At 46.0% G+C, this 20,615-nt stretch overlaps 1 protein-coding gene across 2 annotated transcripts in view; it reads right to left on the reverse strand.

The window, feature by feature from the left end:
* The window catches only part of CDH23 (cadherin related 23), a 655,943-nt gene that overhangs the window by 55,207 nt on the left and 580,121 nt on the right, over window positions 1-20,615 (reverse strand). For both annotated transcript variants that reach the window (XM_060241177.1, XM_060241176.1), the window contains 6 exons: window positions 12,879-13,100; window positions 12,638-12,757; window positions 10,463-10,643; window positions 6,631-6,764; window positions 6,205-6,414; window positions 381-488 (listed from right to left, as the gene is read on the reverse strand). In XM_060241177.1, coding sequence (XP_060097160.1) covers window positions 381-488; window positions 6,205-6,414; window positions 6,631-6,764; window positions 10,463-10,643; window positions 12,638-12,757; window positions 12,879-13,100 — 975 coding nt within the window. The remainder of the gene's footprint in view (window positions 1-380; window positions 489-6,204; window positions 6,415-6,630; window positions 6,765-10,462; window positions 10,644-12,637; window positions 12,758-12,878; window positions 13,101-20,615) is intronic.

Consider the following 20,615-nt stretch of genomic DNA (forward strand, 5'->3'; position numbering starts at 1 on the left):
TGCAGGGAACTGAAGGTTATAGCAGTGCTACAGAAAAGTCAAATGAAGGGCTGTTTTGCATTTTCTAAAGATGGGCTTGGTCTGGATTCTCTGATTGAGAAGAGAAACTAAGTTTGGGGTTAGTTTCAGAGGCTAGCTGTGTTAGTCTGCAATAAAAGAGCTAGATATGAGTCCAGTATCACTTTAGAGACTAATAAAATTTTCAAGGTATGAGTTTTTGAGACTCAGAGCTCCCTTCATCGGCTACAACCCAACGTTCCAGGTTTGAGTAGTATGTCTTTGAACCTCATAAATCTCATCTGTTTTCTGGGACATGAAACTTTCTCAGTAAGTCTAGCCCCAATGCTAAAGTGAAAAACCTTGGTGGTGAGTATAATTACCCGCCTTGCATTGCGTGCATTTTCTGGGTTGTCCTTCACAGTCACAGTCAATTTGTACTCTGACACCACCTCTCTATCCAGTGGGCGGTTTACATATACAATGCCAGTCTGGGAAGAAAAGGGAGGGGGGGAAAATCAAATGGGATGGAATTATGTTGTTATTTTACAGCCAAACACCAGCAATTGATAGACATGAAGTAGGGATAAAATTTGGCAAAGACCATACAGTTTCCCTAAATCAAAAGCCACGGTCTTGGGTTCTAGGATGTTCTCAGTAGTATAGATAAGAGGGGTGGCAGGGGCTCCTGAGCTTGGCACAACTTGGCATAGGTCAAAGATTATGTAATATATTGGCAGTTATTAACATTAGGTTATTCACTTCTAGTTATTAGATGTGTTTGAAAGATGGCAAGAAAAATCCAGGCATTAGCTTGCTCAAAAAACAGCAAAGTAGGCAATCTGGTACTATTATTGGTCCCCACTGGCCCTGGGCCTGTAGCCTAATGATCTAAGATATATGTGGTTTTCAGATTTCCACATAGCGACTGCAATGAATGGCTGTTAAAAATAATGGAAACCCTGTTTGGGCTCAGAATGCCACTGGGAGGGGAGGAAGGAGCCCTGTCTCCCCATCACAGTTGTTTCTTTGCACCAAAACAGTGCTGAGTTATTTCCCTTTTTTTGCTGCTCCACATGCACAGAATACTCTAAATGACAAAATAACCCCCAGCGCTGTTTCAGCAAGGGAAAACAGTTAGGATGGAGGAGTCTTTTTTCCATCCCCCCAGCAGTATTCAGAACCAAAACGGGCTCTTCTTTAAACAGCCATTCCTTGCAGCTGCTATGTGGCTGCAGGGAACCTGGACTTCTTTCTTAACTAGGGATGGGCATGAACTGACTTATGAACCAAAGTTCATGATGAAACACGAACCACCACAAACCTTTATTTTCCCACTTTGTGCCCATCCCTATTCAAAACCCTCACATCTAGTTTGGACCTCTTCAAGGGAATGCTGCCGATACAGAAGAGTACACTGGAAATATAAGACAATCGAAACAGGCATTTTGCACAACAGTTTCTGAGCAGAATATCTAAGCAGAGAGAAACAAAGATGTTGTCTTGCTTTGTTCTGGGTATATATAATCATCTTCTTCCTTGAGACATAGGAGGTAGGGAATTAACAATGGCTTTCTATGCAGAACTGGGCTCCCTACCCTCATTCTAGACCTTTAACATGAAAATCAAATAACAATAAGCTTATCAAGGAACACGACACCAAATAGAGTTGGAAAGTGTGTGATGGAATATCCTCTTGCTCAAGTTCCCAAAACAGATTAATCAGAAAAGAAAAATTCTCGTTTTTCTCTGCAGAGGGACTTTTGGGATAGGAGAACTTCTATAAACTGGAATTGATTCCAAGTCCATCTATGTACCTACTGGTCTGAAAGATTCTACAGCTGCATGGGTCTTTGACGAATGCCCAAGAAGCAACCATGTGGCAAATGCATGAATGGGAATGGCGTTACAAATTTCTTTCATAAGAGAATGACCCCAGAAGGCTCCTGAGACATTGAAATGTATGACAGAGTGGGCATTAATTGCCTTAGGAGCCTGATACTTGATGGGTTAGGCTAATACAGTTCTTGACCCTCCTAGCCAGAGCAGGTTTAGAAATCCTAATCCTCAGGGATCCCATTCCAAGTAAACAAAAGGAACCCAGATTTCTTGAGCCTGTAATTCTTTTACAGCAGGCCTTTAAAGTGTTACATACATAGTTTATGCCACTGTTTCAGCCCAGCAAGGGCTGAATGAAGGCAGGTCTGTTTAAAAAAAAAAGTCAGAGACTTTGTTTTCAGTGCAAACCCTGGATATGTGTGAATGATCACGTCTGGGGGCAGTATCCCCACCTCGTTTTCCAGTGGTGGAGCAGCCAAGGGCCCCATGAGAAGAGCTGTCTCAATGAAGCCTTAAGAGCTCAGGTCACTGGCAAGGGGACATATCTGGCCACAAGCCAGCATCCAGCCTGTGCCTCACAGAATCTTGGGTGCCCCCTGTTGGTGAGTGGGGGAGGGCACAGGTGATGGCAACCTTCTTAGGGTGCTGAGAGTAGCTCTTTAAGGAAAAAGGGGAGACCGATGCCAGGGAATGCAAAAGCCCTCCCATCAGCCCATTGGCCAAAGACCCTGCCACTCCTCCAGGGCCCAACCCAGAAGCAGAAGATGTGGGTAGGTTTGGGGGCAGCCCACATAACGTATTCCTGTTAAAAGGTAAAAACAGATGCTCTGACTTGGAAAGCCCAGGCAAGCCCAATCTTGTCTGATCTCAGAGGCTAAGCAGGGTTGACTCTGGCAAGTACGTGGATGGGAGACCGCCTTGGAATACCAGAAGTTGGGAGGCAAAGGTAGGCTCTATTCAGCCACATTTCTAAATACCCTCCACGCCTCCAGTAGGGATCAATCACCAGAGGTCACCATGACTTCCAGGTGCACACACACACTCACATATGTGTGCACACACACATATATATGCACACAAAAATACCAAAAAGAGAGGGGGTGGGTAAAACCAGGGACAAAGGGCCAGACTTGTCCCTAAAGCTCCGGGAAAGGGACCTAGATGAAGAGACCCTGCCCTTATGCAGTTCTGAGGTTCTTCCAGGACCAGCTGTGCAGAAGCAGATACTGGAGGGCATAACAGCTCCAGATCCTGGCCAGACCCTGCTGCTGTCTGACAGATCATTTTGTCTATATGGAAAACATCTTTTCTACAGAAAGAACAGTTGGCATGGACTTTCTGCAAGATGATGCAGTCTCTTCTAAGACCGTAGGTCTGGGGAGGGAGGGCCTGCAAGATAGTGATAAGGCTCTGTGTGGGAAACTGGTGAACTGAACATATATGAAAACTGCTCCACCCTCTTCAGGAGCCTCTTTGCATGGAAGCACTCAGTGAATTAAAAGTTTAAGAAGATAAGACAGCATTAAGGGCAGCTAACTGATGTTTAGTGGAAAGCTCTGCTAGAGAACTGCACAACATCCATAATATTTATTTGAGAGAAGAAATTCTTATATTGGCCTACAAAGGTGTGTCATTTAACTGTATTTACCTCATTAACAGAAGTATGCTTTGAAGTCATAAAGATGGATAGAACTTCCTGCAAGTAAGCAAGTAACTGAGACTGTTCAGTTGCCAGGAAACTACTGAACCAGTCCTGTATACCAAGGGCTGTTCCTTCACTTCACCTAAATTCTGGAAAACTACATCCTCTCAGCTAAATGGAGTCATTGGAGATGCTTCCACTTTTCTCCCAACTTTTAAAAGCACCTTATGGAGAAGCTGGAATAAAAACATGCAGAAGATCTGAAGCCATTAATTCAGTTATAAACATGTCTACATCTTTTGCTTCCTTTATCAAGTGTTTTGTAAAGAACTTTAAAAATTGACTGTGGGAAGGGTTAAGTGCCCTCATAACAACATAAGGAGACTCCAGCTGGATTAGACCAGTGGATCATCTCATCCAGCATTCAGTCTCACACAGTGGACAACAAAAAACCTTTCCTCTGGAGGTCAAAAAACAGGGCACAGCCTTCTGGAACAGAGGCTGAATTTAGTGATGGGTTAGTATCTCACTAATCCATCTCTTCTGTCTGAAGGAAAAAGAAGAAGGGGATGGCAAAAGATGAGATGACTGAACAGTTTTACTGATGTAACTAACATGAATTTGAGCAGACTTTGGAGGATGGTGGAAGACAGGAGGGTCTGGCGTGACTTTGTCCAAGGGGTCACAAAGAGTCAGACTTGGCTCTGCGACTAAACAACAATAGTATCTCACATTTGATTTCCCTAAGAACTCTCAGGTGTATGCCACCAAAACCTGGAGACATCAGTTTTTAATCTACCTACTAGGTCTAGAATTTAATCTATCACCTCAATTTGACTCAGTTCTTCAGACTCCCTTTCAGAAACAGTGACAGTGGCATGGATTCACTTTCCACAGTGAACACAGAAGCAAAAAAATTCATTGAGCTTTTCTGCCATCTTCTCATCTTCCTTTAGCAATCATAAGAACATAAGACAAGCCATGTTGGAACACTGTGTCACATAGTGGCCAAAACCCAGGTGCCATCAGGAGCTCTTATAGATCTTCCATGGTGATTTATAATTTTAAACTAAAGACAAAGTGACCACTGTTTTGGACCCACCTGTTTCTGTATCAGCAAGTCCCTTACAGAGTTAACTGTTCATTCAGACATTTTGCTATCAAGAACAGGATATCAACATCCACCAAAGGCAGTAATAAGAAAGTTCTCCTGATAGCTCCATTACTAGGCATTGGAATGTCTCCAGAAGAAGACTTAGCCATTAATTAATGATGAAGATCCTGTGAATTCAGGGGGAGGTATTTGTGAGTTTCCTGCATTGTGCAGGAGGTTGATGACCCTGGAGGTCCCTTCTTACTCTATGATTCTATGATCCTTACTTTGTGCAACAACTTTAACAGATTGTTCCTGGACTCTACTGAGAGGGGGGGAAAAACCCATTGGACTTGTATGTCAGATTTCAGATAGGCCCTGGAAATTGACCAGGAATCTGTAACTTTGAAAGCCATCTACAATAATTGCCTCTCTGAGATTATTGTGAGTCTCTGACCTTGATGAGATACTGTTCAAGTATGGATGAAGATGTGTACCCTGAAGGTGCAGCTAGCTCCTAAGGATACCAAGATATTAGAGAAGTAAGAGAATAAAGTAAGAATTTAACCTTTTGGCAAGCTTCCAGCCATAAAGATCAGAGAAAGAGGTACTGCCTATATCTGTTTCCTTGTCACAAGCAGGAACAGACTGCTCCCTCAGGTAAGGTTATTTTTAACTTGCTACCTCCTATGTCTTAAGAAAGGAGACTTGATAGCTCTCTGTTCTCCTCCAGAAAAGTTGGAATTTCAACAACAATAGCCTTATAGGCCTACAAACATTCTAAAATCACCATGGCCACCAACTGCCTGGGAAGAGGAATGTAGAATTAGATGTAGAGTCTCTCTTGAGATAGAAATGATTAGTTACCATGCAGAGAAGTATAACCTCCCTTGCTAAAATTTTGGATAAGCCTCTGTGGGGATAATACAATAGGTTAGTCTGTCTGTCTGTCTCACTCTCTCTCTCACTCCAGCAGTTTGTCAAAAAGGACTTGCATGGATTTCATCTCAATCCTGCTACCAGCATGCTATGTGTGTACTCATTTAAGAGCACAGCCACACAAAGCAAGTCAGAATTTGACTATTACTTGAGGATCTGTGTATTGGTGATGCAGGAACAGAAGTGAAACCAAAGATTTCAACATGGTACTTTTGGGAACAAACTAGTAACATATGTTCAGATATAGTGGGCTCATCATCATCCCTGAAGAGAGCTCTTTGTGCTTAATCATCAAGTTGCGATGTTTAAAATTAGTTGTAAAAAATTAAACATTTGGACCCCTCATTATGTGCACCATCACCGGTGAACATTCAGCAATGCACTTATGATCCCAGCCTTTTCAGTAAAGGCAGGCTGAGGTTTTGCACATGCCTGTCATTAATGCATAAAAATATACAATGACATGAAACTATTTACATCATCCAGATATGTGGATAATGCTTGTAAAACATCATGAGCCAAAATAAAAACAAATAATCAAAGCCACCATTTAGTGTACATATGCATTTGTATTTAAAACCAATTCCTGCAAGTACTGAAGAAGGTTCTAGGTAGCTGGTGTTTCTGCCATATCATGTGGTGTGGGGAGCCCTATGTTGATCTCTGCAGGTAGAAAAGAAATCTGGAGACTTACTGTGCCATTGATAAAGAAGGCATTATCTATATTCCCTGCTGTGATGCTAAAAGTTAAAAGAGCATTCCGGCCACTGTCAGCATCATTGGCAAAGATGCGGGTGACAGGGCTGGAGATGGGTGCATTTTCGCTGACAGTGAGATTCACTGGCAAGTTCAGGAGCACTGGGTCATTATCGTTAATGTCCAGAACACGCACACCCACCATGACCTGAAACAAAGAGAAGCAGCACATAAGCCTATTATGTCTCAGAGTATCACACCAAAAATATTCTATAGGCTTCTTCTGTTTTTCACTATTCAGACTACACAAATGCCAAAAATTACCCAAGTTCTTCTTCTATTCTTTTTCAAACTATGCTTTTCTCTAAAGACTCAATATCACAGTCTTCCCTTCAATCTGCCCCCCTGGATCACCATGACTTACGGTGGAGCTGAGAGGAGGTACCCCTCTATCCTTGGCAGCAATTGTGAGGTTATAAAAAGCAATGTTCTCTCTATCAAGCTCAGCATCTTTTCGCACTCGTAGCTCCCCTTCCACTGGAGAAATCACAAATTCTCCTGCAAGAAGGACATAAGGACATACATAGAGGGAGAGAAGACACTCAAAAGCAGCCTGCTGTTATTCTTCCCTTAAAAAAAACACGTTAATGCAGAAAGGCAAGAATATGCATTGGAAACAGAGAGATACATTGCCTCCCAAAGCACTTCTATAGAGCCACGTCTACAAACTGGCCATGTAGCTGCTCTACCAGAATGCCATTGAGCTATAGGATTCAGAGGTAAGGCTAGAACAGTTATTGGTGGAACCACTCTGCTACAGGCTGTAGGGAAGTTTTTATAGCATATAGTGCCTGCTTTTAAGAGGTATAACCTTCAGAATCTCGGCTAGCAGGGGTTTTTCTCCCCCTTCCCCCATGTGTGTGTAATTTCTCTCATTCCCCCCAAGCAACAAACACAGGTGACACCCTCTCTTCTTGATTATGCTGTCTTCGTAAATGCCAGCAAAACAACACCAATCTCATCTCACACTGCAAAAAGAGCGAGACCTGGCTCACAGCCAGCTGTTAGTGCACAAGAAAACTCATCCAGAGAAACAGAATGAAACACAGCCATCCAACCTTCCTAAAGCTCTACCTACAGGAGAATATAATGATACAAACTCTGTTTTACTTGATTTAAAGAGATCTGTAAGAAATCTGCAATCTACAGCTGCTCCATTAAACAGCCTTCACCAGAGGATGGGCAGAGGAAAAGTCCTCTATCACAACAAAAACTTCCAACAGAAGCACAAGAAGCACCCCTAATAAAACTTTACTTAAATTTAAGCCATGTCTATATAGGGTTTCTTTTTGGTTAAATATAGTTTATTGTGTATTTTGAACAAAAATACAAAAGACTCGTATCAATAAAATCAAAATGAAGAAAAGGTAATTTAAGATAAACATAATCTGCAAACGGACTTATTAAACATTCAAAGAGCATAGTATGTTACATAACACAGAACTATATACAGAACGAGACCATTGTGCAATATATTTAAACCTAGAGAAAATACCTGTATGGTTTGTTCCAATACAAATTACCATAAACACAAATAGTCCGTCAGCCTAGGCATTTTATTTTGTGACATAAGATATTCCAAAGTAGAAGTGGGTGTTCTAGGAGAAATATATTGTCCATTAATTTAGCCATCTCCACTGGGTTTCTCAGGCAGATAAGTCATAGAGAATGGTTTTCTGTCAGGCTGAGGACCACTGAGAGGGTGGTCTGTTAGTGTGTGGTAGCAAAAAATAGATAAATAAATAAAAACCTTTTATTGGCTTTTTCTTAATTTTTCTCCTGGCCATACTTTCATTCTCCTTCATTTTGTTCTCTTCCTTTCATGATCTGCCATTCCTCTATCCCTACTTCTAATTCCCCTTACTTTTAATTCTTGGTCACAACTCCTGCTCATCCATTCTGGTTGGCAACTTAGAACATATTTAGTAGTAATGTAGCCGCAAACTATTGTTGATATTATGAACAGAAGGGAAGAATTAATATTTTCCCATAATCTATCAAATCAGTAAAAAAATGCTTCCCATCTTCACTCTTTACATGCCTGATAATAAGACTGTTTATCTGCCTCGATGGTAATAAATGAGCAAAAGTTAGAATTTAGCTTAGCTTCCATTGCATGTATGGAAGGTGTATGGAGATAACTTGGGCCAAGATATTCTGATTCTTTTCATTTTTGGCCCTGGAACTCCCATTATCACCGTAAAGGCGGTGGCTAATTTTGAGATTCCTCATCGTATTTTCTGAGTTATGCCTGCCACAAACAGACAGACAGATGGATATGTGGATTATTTTATTATCATAGATGCATGGTAATAGCCAGCAGCCAGAAGAGAGAGATGGAATCTTTATCTGGGGGACCCATGGTGGATCTTAGCAGGCCTGCCCAGGCCACTATAATACTACTATCAATATGAATAGTTTCCTTTGCCAAAAAGCAAAGTTTAAAGCCTCGATGTATCTCTTCTCTAAAGGGATTTCCCCCACCTCAGTTTCAAGAATGAGGTGAGAAAGAAAATATAGAAGAGGAAAGGTACACTTTAGGTTTATGTTTTCTCTCAGAGAAGAGGAAATATAGAAAACTTTTTAAAAGCTTCAAACCTCCACTGCAGAAAAGTGAGAACAAAGGGATACTGTTCCTTGCTCCTTCTTCATACCTGCAAAAAGGTGGGAAATGGCAGGCCTGTGCAGGAGCTGTATCTGTGTGGGAGTTCATTATGACCAGAACAAAGAAATACACTTCTACAGTTTTTAGTCACTAGAGTTTATAAGCAGACTTCACTTCACCATGCAAGGAAGTCAAATCACTTCCAAGACAAACTGGATAGCCTTTCTAACACACAGTTTTTTTCTGTTCAAGACATAAAGCTGCAAGAGCTCAAGCATCTTTTGGAAGGATAATAGTACAACACGTTGAAATGTTTTCTTGCATGGCGGATGCTGCTTGTAACAGGATTTCCTGATGTAGACACTCCAACTTCTCAGAAAGAGGTGCCTCAGGGGATAGTTTTGAAATGTTCCATTCACTTTCCTAAGACATTTCTGCTTTTTTCCCCACTCCTTTTTTTTTCTCACTGAGTGCTTTGCATTAAAATTACCAGTCTCTTTGTGCTTTTATTGTGTGCCTGACACTGTAGGGCTTTCAAAGGGAGCAATCTGATCTGAATAAGCAAGTCCAGCCTAACCAGTGTGGTCTAAATCTAAGATGAGAACTGCTCTATTTTTTGTTAAAAAAAACACTTTAAGCATGCACATAAAGGCTTTTTGTTGGACAACTTCATGAAAAATTGGCATAAAACAAATGGGGAGAAACTCTACCTGAGTTCCATCTTTGACAATATGAAACCTGCTGATAAGACCAAATTACTATTGTAATTATAATGTTAGGTCAAATATTAAGGGGCAGAACATATTATACCATCAATACATAACAATGTTATTATTTAATAGTTGCAATATATAGTTGATTAAACCTCTTTTGACAAAAAAACATATCTTCAATTAATGGACAGGTTTTCTTAATCTACTATTTTAAATCAAATTATGTCAAAAGGCTGTCGTCTACGGCATTACTGCCTGCTCTTTTACACACATTGAAATGCTACTAAAATTAAAACTTCAGAATCACCATTTTTGCTCATATACAAATTAATTAGCTATTCATCAAATATATGAGTAATCACCTAAGATTTCTTTAATCTAATCATATCCCTTTTTACTATTATAGATGTTCACAGTTTCCATGAGAATGTATGATTAGTCCTCGCTTTAATGTAAGGTAAGTGTCTTGCAGGACAATCCTTTGTAATCTGAGTACAGAACTTCTCTGCAGAACACTCATTTTATAGATAGGCAAATTAATAATCTATCAAAAATTAATAGTAAGGCAGACATTTGAGCACAGATTGCTGTGGTTCAATTTGAAGTTCCAAAATGGATAACTCTAGTCACCTCTATTAGCTTGTGCATTAGGCAGAGGAAAGTGTCATTGGTTCAGAAGCAGGAAAACTTGGGCTAATTAAAACTTGTTACTTGCTTAGGAAAGTAAGGAAAAAGGTAGGAAAATAACTTTGACTCCCTGCCTTGCAGTACTACTGGCCATAAGAACCATTCCTACATTTGTGAACATTAATAAGGTTTCTAAATGGACTGAAAACTGCAGAGCCAGAGTTGTGTTTTTCTTTTTTTACTCCACTTACCAAGGGGATCCCCTGCTACAATGCTGTACTCCACTTGTCCACTGGGCCCTGAGTCTCCATCATGAGCCAGGAAAGTCCATACCCTCGGACCTGGCTGGCCTTCTGTGATGTCAAAGGGCCCCTCGTAAGAACGTGGGAAAGTCGGTTGATTGTCATTGATATCATTCAAGTTTACTAATACCTGAGATTAACACAAAAATGCATAGAAGAGTTCTAAAATGCTCAATGGACAGCAGGATCTCATAATTAGATCTAGGAAAAAAATCAAGATAAGACTGTGTATCACCACCAAGACTGTCATTATCATACTGCTAGGAGAGCAAAGAGACAGACATAACCTGAGTAGGAAAAGGGGGGAAATACTAGAGATCAAAAGACACCCCTCCCCAACAGAACTTTTAGACAGAGTTGATGCTCCTGCCTTTGCAGTCCCTCACAGACTATGGCCTCTTCAAGTCAGAAAAAGCTGCAGTGCCTCCAACAGAATGGGTGCTCATTTCCATTTAACATCGGTCACAAGAAGAGCCTGTTCTTCCACAGAGGTCACTTGACATCACTCTATGTGACAGCAATTATTACAAGGTAGAACAATTTGTATGGATTGGCTCACCAAGCCATTGCAAACCTCTCTTTCAGGGTGATTGCAATGCCATGATGAAACACTTGCAGTTTTTACAGTGAGTCACTGACATGAACAGCCAACACATGGAGCAATCTAAAAGGGCTCTTTGTGGTTGTCATGGTGCATAAACTAGCCTCCTTCAGCACACTGCATCAAAACTAGGGGGCCCACTTGCTTTTGGCATTCGTGTAAGAACAGATTCAAAGGAGAAAAAGGGAAGGACTGCTATGTGTTCTTACCGCATTAATGTTAAAGTACATGAAAAAGGAAGAAAAAAGCGTTTAGAAAATGGAGTTTAATTCATTTATACCCTGCTTTTCTCCCCAAACAGATTACATCGTTCTCCTCCATTTTATCAATAACCCTGTGAGGTAGGTTAGGCTGAGAAAGTGTGACTGGCCCAAGGTTACCCAGCAAGTTTCCACAGCATAAGTAGGGTCTCCCAGGTACTAGTTCGAAACTTCTAACAACTTTTCCATTCTGCTTCTACTGATTTCCAAGGATGACAAGGAATCAACACTAGGAGTGGTAGTTTTTTTTACTTCCAAGTCTTGATCTAAACAAAATGCATCTTGAGGACATATTAGGAAAAAGTGCACTTTCCTTCTAAAACTTATCATAACCATTTTGAGAATCACTGAAAGACTGGCAACTTTGAATTGCTTTTCATATACAGTGGCAATGGTGTAACATATAATTATACAATCTAGGCTGGTTCCAGGTGGTGGAGGGCCCCAGCAGATTGCCCAGGGATCCCCTCTCCTCCTCTGAGCACCACCAGGCCTCCTGCTTTTGCCTTTCTTCCAGCCCACCCATATCCCACCAGCCTGTGTGTATTTCTTTCCCCTGCCTGCCTGTCTGTGAGCCTCCCCATTGGCATAGGTCCTTCCTCCAGTGCTGCTGGGGAGCGTGTGTGCAGTTAGAGACACCACTACTGTGCCTGCCAAGCAATCTGTGGGTATGGGTCTCTACAGCAATGGGCTCTGCCGGAAACTCTAGGCCCTGGCAGCTGGCCCATCTCAGGGTATGTTGATGCTGGTCCTGTATACACGAGTGGTAACTGACTAGCAGAGAGATGATTTTACTGTGCAAACTTCACAGATTGGGAAAGCATAATTTCAGAAACAGTTGCTTTTTATTAAAAATAATGTAGGAATATATGCCTGTGAGTGAGAGTTGAGGTGGATCCAGCCATCCTCTACAGCAGGGGTGGCCAATGGTAGCTCTCCAGATGTTTTTTGCCTACAACTCCCATCAGCCCCAGCCAGCATGGCCAATGGCTGGGGCTGATGGGAGTTGTAGGCAAAAAACATCTGGAGAGCTACCATTGGCCACTTCTGCTCTACAGAGTCTTCCTTTGGCCTATGGAAACTTCCTCCAACTTAAAAGGCACTTTCTCCAGTGTAACAATCATTTAAGTTGGAAGACGGCTGGAGGAAGCCCTTGCTTAAAGGATTGGGAGGAGCATGTATGGTTTACCACACCGGGAAGTCCTTTTAGAGGTGTGCTTGCTATTCACAGGGTTCATACTTTTCCATGCAGAAGATACATACCGTTGTGGTGGAGGTGAGACGGCGCGAAGGGATTGGACATTGGTCTGTGGCTGTGACTATCAGAGTGTAGCGCCCATGGCTTATTTCATAGTCCAGTTCCTTGACTGTGCGGATTTGTCCCTAAAATGAGATGAACAAACAAAAGAGTTGGCGTTCAACAGTGAGGGCAGCCTCATGGAATGTGGACTGTGGGGCACAACATGGTGGTGCAAAGAAAGCAGTGGCATGGTCACGTACTAACCACAGTGCTGTTAATGTGAAAGGTGCCCATGATGTTGCCCTCTGTGATGGAATATGTAACCGTGCCATTCAGTCCTTCATCCAGATCCACTGCATTGATGGTGATAAGGATGGCATTGAGTGTGCCTGGGCCTTCGTCAAGTGTGACTTCATACTGCTGCTGCTCAAACACTGGAGCATTGTCGTTCTCATCCAAGATGGTTACATATATTGTAGTAGTAGCCTGTGGGCAAACACAGTTACACTTGGAATCATGCAAAGGAAAAGGGATATAGGAACCAGATGAGCCAAAATTTTGAGATCTCTTTGTACTGCTATGTAATGCTGGCCCTACAGGGCATCAAAGACATCAAAATGTACAGCTGGTGCCAAAGACTGCTGATGCTATTCAGGAGACAGGGCAAGGGAAAGAATTAATTCATTTGATCAGGATCAAGTAAGTGAGACTTATTTTCACAGTGCCCCTGAGAGACACCAAATAAATCTGTTGGTACTTTTCATGAAGTCAATTACTTCTGGTAGTCTGAGGTAGCTTCCAGCTCTTGAATGCAACAGTCAGTAGAAGAGGTCATTTAATGATTAGTATATGTCCATCAGAAATAAGAGACACTATGGAATTGTGGGGTTCCCCGGCAAAAAGAAGGAATGTGATAGGTTAACATGACAGGGGGGCCAGGGGGATAATAAAGCATGCTCTTTGAGAGAGTTCATGGGAGATAGGACACCAAGCTGGGAGCTCCTAAAGGCTAGGGCTGTGCCTCTGAGGTCCTCAAACAGCTTTCACTCTAGCTGCATCCAGGAGCCTCCCTCCAACTTGTGGCTCTTCAGTCAGAGGAAGACTTTTTAGTTTGGAGAAAGGCGACTGATTTTGCTGAGTGGAGAAGTAGGATACAAGCTTAGTAAAATGTTGACCACATTTGGGGGGGGGGGGGCGGGGAAGAGTTCCTGTATCTTAGTTATAAAGAAGAGGAAACTGTGGCAGCAGCACTGATAAGCTGAAGCCACGTTTCTGCTCTCTTCAAAACAAAATCTATTATGAAAGTGGAAAAAAGAACAGCATGTTGAATATTCATTTTGTGACTGTACTTTTTCTTTGGAAAAAAACTCTCTTTCAACTGTCATCTTTAACCACAATGCCGATGAAAGCAACAGTAACTGAATTCCCTGCCATGCTGTTTTAAGGGGTCACAAGCATCCTTGAGACAAGCCATTAGCAAATGTTCTAATAGAATGTTCTGTCTGTACAAATCAATCAGACTGTCCATTAACCCCTCCAAACCAAACAAAGAATAATAATAAACAGCCAATACTGAGGAGCCAGTATTTCAAACTCTGTTCTTCAAATCACATGTTTACGGAACATTTTAAATACCAGGCACCACAGCTCAGTGTTAAGTGCCGGTGTACATTTAAGTATGTGCCTCTTGGTGGCCAGCATGTAACATCTGCTCCAACCTCTGAAGTTGGGTCAAGTTCATGGGCTACTCCGTTTCTGCAGCACTTTCTGGACCACAGGAGGTCACAAAATATCTTGGAAAATCCGTGTGGCTCTTTTATAGGTAAAGGCTTAGATCCCATAGACCTTAGATCTCTACTAATCAGAGTGACATTTCTGTCTGCATGAGTTCCTTAGCTCCTCCATCATGCTGTAATCCCAAATGCTCCACAAAATACTGCTCCAGGGGATCACTACTGGATGGAGGATAAAAAAAAAATTGCTCTCGCTTCTGTTTCAGGAAATTTATTATGAGATCCAATCCAAGCCAATGTGGGGTTCATGGACCAGCATGCTTTGTAGCTCAAGAACATGCCCAGTTCCACAAGGCCTGCAAGAAAATATTATTTCAGTTAGCTTTCAACTGAAATTGCCAATATATTAGCTCTAAAGGGTGCCTAAGAATACTGACTGCCATCTGTAACTAAATGGTAATTAGCACTGAATTGTTTAAATTGTTTTAACTGTTTTAATTTAATGTTTAATTTAACTGTTTTATTATGACTTTACTGTGTATTGTGAGTCGCCTTGAGCATGCTTCGACGGGGACGACGGGATACAAATTGAATAAACTAAACTAGTGTCTTTCCCCTAATATCCGGTATTTTTTAAAAAATATGCAGCCACTCTTAGTTCTTGCACCCTCCTACTTTTTAATAGCCAGCTATAGCTACAAAACAGTGCCAAGTTCTCTATTTGAGATGTTCCCCTCACCCATTTCTGCTCACGACTTTCTTGTTCCGTTAGTCTCTTCTGGGAGGGGAAAGATCATCCCACCATCCTCAGGTAGGAGGCCTACAGCTGTCATTATCTGTGAAGAGTGAAAAGAGCTCTGCAAAGAGAGATAGCCCTTCCTCTCAGTCTGCTCCTATGCAGGCTTCCTTAGAACTAGATGAGGCAGGACTGAGGAAGTTGGTGATGGAGATATTTGTGGGGAGCCCAAGGAGAGCAAAGGGGCAGAATATGGCAGGGAAGGGTTGTTTGAAGTTCAGAGAGTTAGATCAATGATTATTTGCCAGTCAGGGCAGGTCACCAAAACATGTTACTTCTATAGAAGTATATGAGCCACAGCAGACCACTTTCCCCCTATCCGCCAAAGTCCCAGGAACGGGGTTAAGGTTTGACCTTGTTTAGTTATGATTATGAAAGTAAATCCACCTAGTTGTAAATGACATACAGCAACTCCAGCAATGGGCTTCCAAGGCAAGCCAGAAGCAGAGGTGGTTTGCCATTGCCTTCCTCTTCAGACCTTTCCTTGGTGGTCTTCCATCTAAGTACTGACCCTGCTTAACTTCTGAAACCTGATGACATTGGGCTATACCATGTCATTTCCCCCTCCCCTAGGGTTGCCAAGTCCAATTCAAGAAATATCTGGGGACTTTGGGGGTGGAGCCAGGAGACTTTGGGGGTGGAGCCAGGAACAAGGGTGTGACAAGCATAATTGAACTCCAAGGGAGTTCTGGCCATCACATTTAAAGGGGCAGCACACCTTTTCAAATGCCTTTCTTCCATAGGAAATAATGAAGGATAGGGGCACCATATTTTGGGGCTCATAGAATTGGACCCCCTAGTCCAATCATTTTGAAACTTGGGGGGTATTTTGGAGAGAGGCACTAGATGCTATACTAAACATTTGGTGCCTCTACCTCAAAAAATAGCCCCCCCAGAGCCCCCAATACCCGCTGATCAATTCCCCATTATTCCCTATGGGAATCATTCTCCATAGGGAATAATAGACTGCCCAGTAGACATTTCCCTCCCCCCTCACACTTTCTAAAGTGGGGGGAGGGCCTCCAAACCAGGGAATCCCCTGCCCCCTCCCTCTCTCACACGCACAAATACTTACTGGGTCTTGTTCCTGCAGAACTTTACTCGCTCTGAAAACGAAAGCAAAAGAAAGGGAGGGGCCGTTCTCTGAGGAAACTGTTACTCATCCTTTCCCATGAAGCCTTTCCTGTTCCCTACTTCCTGCTCAGCTTAAAGGCACACATTTTAAAAACTGTAGGTTTCTAAACCTGCAGGAGCTCTAAATCTACAGAATGACACTGGGGGCGGGGCTTCCCCCACCAGCCAGCTGGCTGGGGGCGGGGAGAAGCCTGTCAAAACGGGGGATCCCCCACTGGGACCTGGGGATTGGGAAGCCTACCCTCCCCTGATTGGATCAGCATTACTAAATTTCTGTTATCAGTTTATGAGCTTAACTGAAAATAAAATAAAAGTAAACAGTGTCTCCCCAATGAGCTTTATGAATTGAGTCTCCACCTCTTTCTCTCCCTAACTCTTGCATAAGAGAATCTTAAAAGGCATTAATTCTAAGAATTAGATGTATTATGGACTAGTATTTTGACTTATTGACAGGGCTTTTTTGTAGCAGGAACTCCTTTGCATATTAGGCCACACACCCTTGATGTAGCCTGGAGCTTACAGTAGGCCCTGTACTAAGAGCCCTGTAAGCTCTTGGAGGATTGGCTACATCAGGGGTGTGTGGCCTAATATGCAAAGGAGCTCCTGCTACAAACAAGCCCTGCTTATTGAGAGAGAAACATCTAAATCAGCCATAACACAGTACATACAATCTTTATATTTTTAATAAAATATTTTATTAAGGTGGCCTGGAAGTCGATAAGTTTGACCGCTCCTGTTTTAGACAAAAACTCTGCAACTGTTGAAACAATGTTTAAAGCATTATTTATGGCAAAGCAATTGTGCAACATCCTGTGCTTATTTGGTCATATAAGAGACATCTTTACAGAGTGCATCTTTACATGCAAGCTACTCCATGCATGTATGTGCATGAAACTGCTTTTCCTCTTTGTGTTCCTTTTTTTGGTCTTTGTCCTTCCCTCAGGGCTGCACCACATTAAAAGGAATGATTTCTTTCTTTTTAAACTTCAATATTATTTTGTTGAAACCACAGAAGTATGGAAATAAAAGCTAAATAATATATAAAGTATTGTAACCAAAATCTGATTATAATAACTTCTTTATAATCAACCCAAAGGCAAGGAGACATGGATATAGTGATGGAAGTCAGCACAGCAGAGGGCAGCTGGATTCATAGCATTCCACACATCAGTCCTGCATGGCTAATTTTTAAATAAAGATCTTCTACAAGCCAAGGAGAAAAATGGGGTTAGAACTAGGGTGGCCAGACCGTCCCGGGAGCCCGGGAATGTCCCGGTTCTGGCCACCCAATCCTGCCTCCCGGACTGCCTATACCGGGACCATTAAAGGTCCCGGTTTAGCCAGCCCCGGAGGCGGTGGGCCGCGGGCGCCGGCGGGGAAGGCGGCGAGTGAGGGAGGGAGCGTCCCTGCGCCTGCGCAGGGCCCCTGCGCACGCGCAGGGACGCTCCCTCCCTCACTCGCCGCCTTCCCCGCCCGCGCGCGGGGCCCGGCGGCGGTGGTGGAGGCCTCTCCGTGGCCTCCGCTGGTCGCTGGAAGCCCTCCAGAGACTCTGGAGGGCCTCCAGCGACCAGCGGAGGCCGTGGAGAGGCCGCGGAGCACCCGGCGCTGGTCCCGGAAGGCCTTCCAGAGCCTCTGGAAGGCCTTCCGGGACCAGCGCCGACCAGCGAAGGCCTCCCCGCGGCCTCCGCTGGTCCCTGGAGGCCCTCCAGAGTCTCTGGAGGGCCTCCAGGGACCAGCGGAGGCCGCGGGGACGCCGCGGAGCACCCGGCGCTGGTCCCGGAAGGCCTTCCAGAGGCTCTGGAAGGCCTTCCGGGACCAGCGCTGACCAGCGAAGGCCTCCCCGTGGCCTCCGCTGGTCCCTGGAGGCCCTCCAGAGTCTCTGGAGGGCCTCCAGGGACCAGCGGAGGCCGCGGGGATGCCGTGGAGGACCCGGCGCTGGTCCCGGAAGGCCTTCCAGAGCCTCTGGAAGGCCTTCCGGGACCAGCGCCGACCAGCGAAGGCCTCCCCGCGGCCTCCGCTGGTCCCTGGAGGCCCTCCAGAGTCTCTGGAGGGCCTCCAGGGACCAGCAGAAGCCGCGGGGACGCCGCGGAGCACCCGGCGCTGGTCCCGGAAGGCCTTCCAGAGCCTCTGGAAGGCCTTCCGGGACCAGCGCCGACCAGCGAAGGCCTCCCCACGGCCTCCGCTGGTCCCTGGAGGCCCTCCAGAGTCTCTGGAGAGCCTCCAGGGACCAGCGGAGGCCGCGGAGAGGCCCGGCGCTGGTCCCTGGAGGCCTCCAGAGGCCAGCGCCGGCAGCTCCCTCTTTCCCTCGCCGCGAGGCCGCCGCCGCAGGACTCGCCGCCGCCGCCGCTGGACTCTACGCCGCCCTGGAAGCAGGTAAGGGGGCCGAAAGCGGGGGGGGGCGGGGGGGCGGCCGTGGAGAGGCCGCGGAGCACCCGGCGCTGGTCCCGGAAGGCCTTCCAGAGTCTCTGGAGGGCCTCCAGGGACCCGCGGAGGCCGCGGGGACGCCGCGGAGCACCCGGCGCTGGTCCCGGAAGGCCTTCCAGAGCCTCTGGAAGGCCTTCCGGGACCAGCGCCGACCAGCGAAGGCCTCCCCGCGGCCTCCGCTGGTCCCTGGAGGCCCTCCAGAGTCTCTGGAGGGCCTCCAGGGACCAGCGGAGGCCGCGGGGACGCCGCGGAGCACCCGGCGCTGGTCCCGGAAGGCCTTCTAGAGGCTCTGGAAGGCCTTCCGGGACCAGCGCTGACCAGCGAAGGCCTCCCCGTGGCCTCCGCTGGTCCCTGGAGGCCCTCCAGAGTCTCTGGAGGGCCTCCAGGGACCAGCGGAGGCCGCGGGGACGCCGCGGAGGACCCGGCGCTGGTCCCGGAAGGCCTTCCAGAGCCTCTGGAAGGCCTTCCGGGACCAGCGCCGACCAGCGAAGGCCTCCCCGCGGCCTCCGCTGGTCCCTGGAGGCCCTCCAGAGTCTCTGGAGGGCCTCCAGGGACCAGCGGAAGCCGCGGGGACGCCGCGGAGCACCCGGCGCTGGTCCCGGAAGGCCTTCCAGAGCCTCTGGAAGGCCTTCCGGGACCAGCGCCGACCAGCGAAGGCCTCCCCACGGCCTCCGCTGGTCCCTGGAGGCCCTCCAGAGTCTCTGGAGGGCCTCCAGGGACCAGCGGAGGCCGCGGAGAGGCCCGGCGCTGGTCCCTGGAGGCCTCCAGAGGCCAGCGCCGGCAGCTCCCTCTTTCCCTCGCCGCGAGGCCGCCGCCGCAGGACTCGCCGCCGCCGCCGCTGGACTCTACGCCGCCCTAGAAGCAGGTAAGGGGGCCGAAAGCGGGGGGGGGGCGGGGGGCGGCCTTCCTTTCTTCCCTCCCTCCTCCCTCCCTTCCTTCCTTCCTTCCTTCCCTCACTCCCTTCCCTTCCCTTCCTTCCCTCCCTCCTCCCTTCCTTCCTTTCTTCCTTCCTTCCTTCCTTCCCTCACTCCCGTCCCTTCCTTCCTTCCCTCACTCCCGTCCCTTCCTTCCTTCCTTCCCTCCCTCCCCCCTTCCCTCCCTCCCTCCCCCTCCCTCCCTCCCCCTTCCTTCCTTCCTTCCTTCCTTCCTTCCTTCCTTCCTTCCTTCCTTCCTTCCTTCCTTCCTTCCTCCCCTCCCTCCTCCCTTCCTTCCCTCCTTATGTTCTTATGTGACACAGAGTGTTGGACTGGAGGGGCCACTGGCCTGATCTAACAGGGCTTCTCTTATGTTCTTATGTGACACAGAGTGTTGGACTGGAGGGGCCACTGGCCTGATCTAACAGGGCTTCTCTTATGTTCTTATGTGACACAGAGTGTTGGACTGGAGGGGCCACTGGCCTGATCTAACAGGGCTTCTCTTATGTTCTTATGTGACCAGAGTGGTGGAGTGGATGAGCCATTGGTCTGATGCAACAGGGCTTCTCTTATATTTTTATGTGGCACAGAGTGTTGGACTGGAGGGGCCATTGGTCTGATGCAACAGGGCTTCTCTTATATTTTTATGTGGCACAGAGTGTTGGACTGGAGGGGCCACTGGCCTGATGCAACGGGGCTTCTCTTATATTCTTATGTTACACAGAGTGTTGGACTGGAGGGGCCACTGGCCTGATGCAACAGGGCTTCTCTTATGTTCTTATGTGACGCAGAGTGTTGGACTGGATGGGCCACTTGCCTGATCCAACAGGGCATCGGTCCCATCGTTGTGGGGCCCAGGGGCCCGGCGCAGCGGCACGCTGAAGCAGCCTGTCGGTCACTTCCGGGTTCCTGTCCTGCATCTCGACCTGTGTTATTAGTGACAGGCTGCTTTGGCATGCCGCTGCGCCGGCCCCCTGGGCCCCACAACGATGGGACCAAT

The sequence above is a fragment of the Heteronotia binoei genome, chromosome 6 (genome assembly GCF_032191835.1).
Source record: "Heteronotia binoei isolate CCM8104 ecotype False Entrance Well chromosome 6, APGP_CSIRO_Hbin_v1, whole genome shotgun sequence".
In the NCBI taxonomy this organism is placed as follows: Eukaryota; Metazoa; Chordata; class Lepidosauria; order Squamata; family Gekkonidae; genus Heteronotia; species Heteronotia binoei.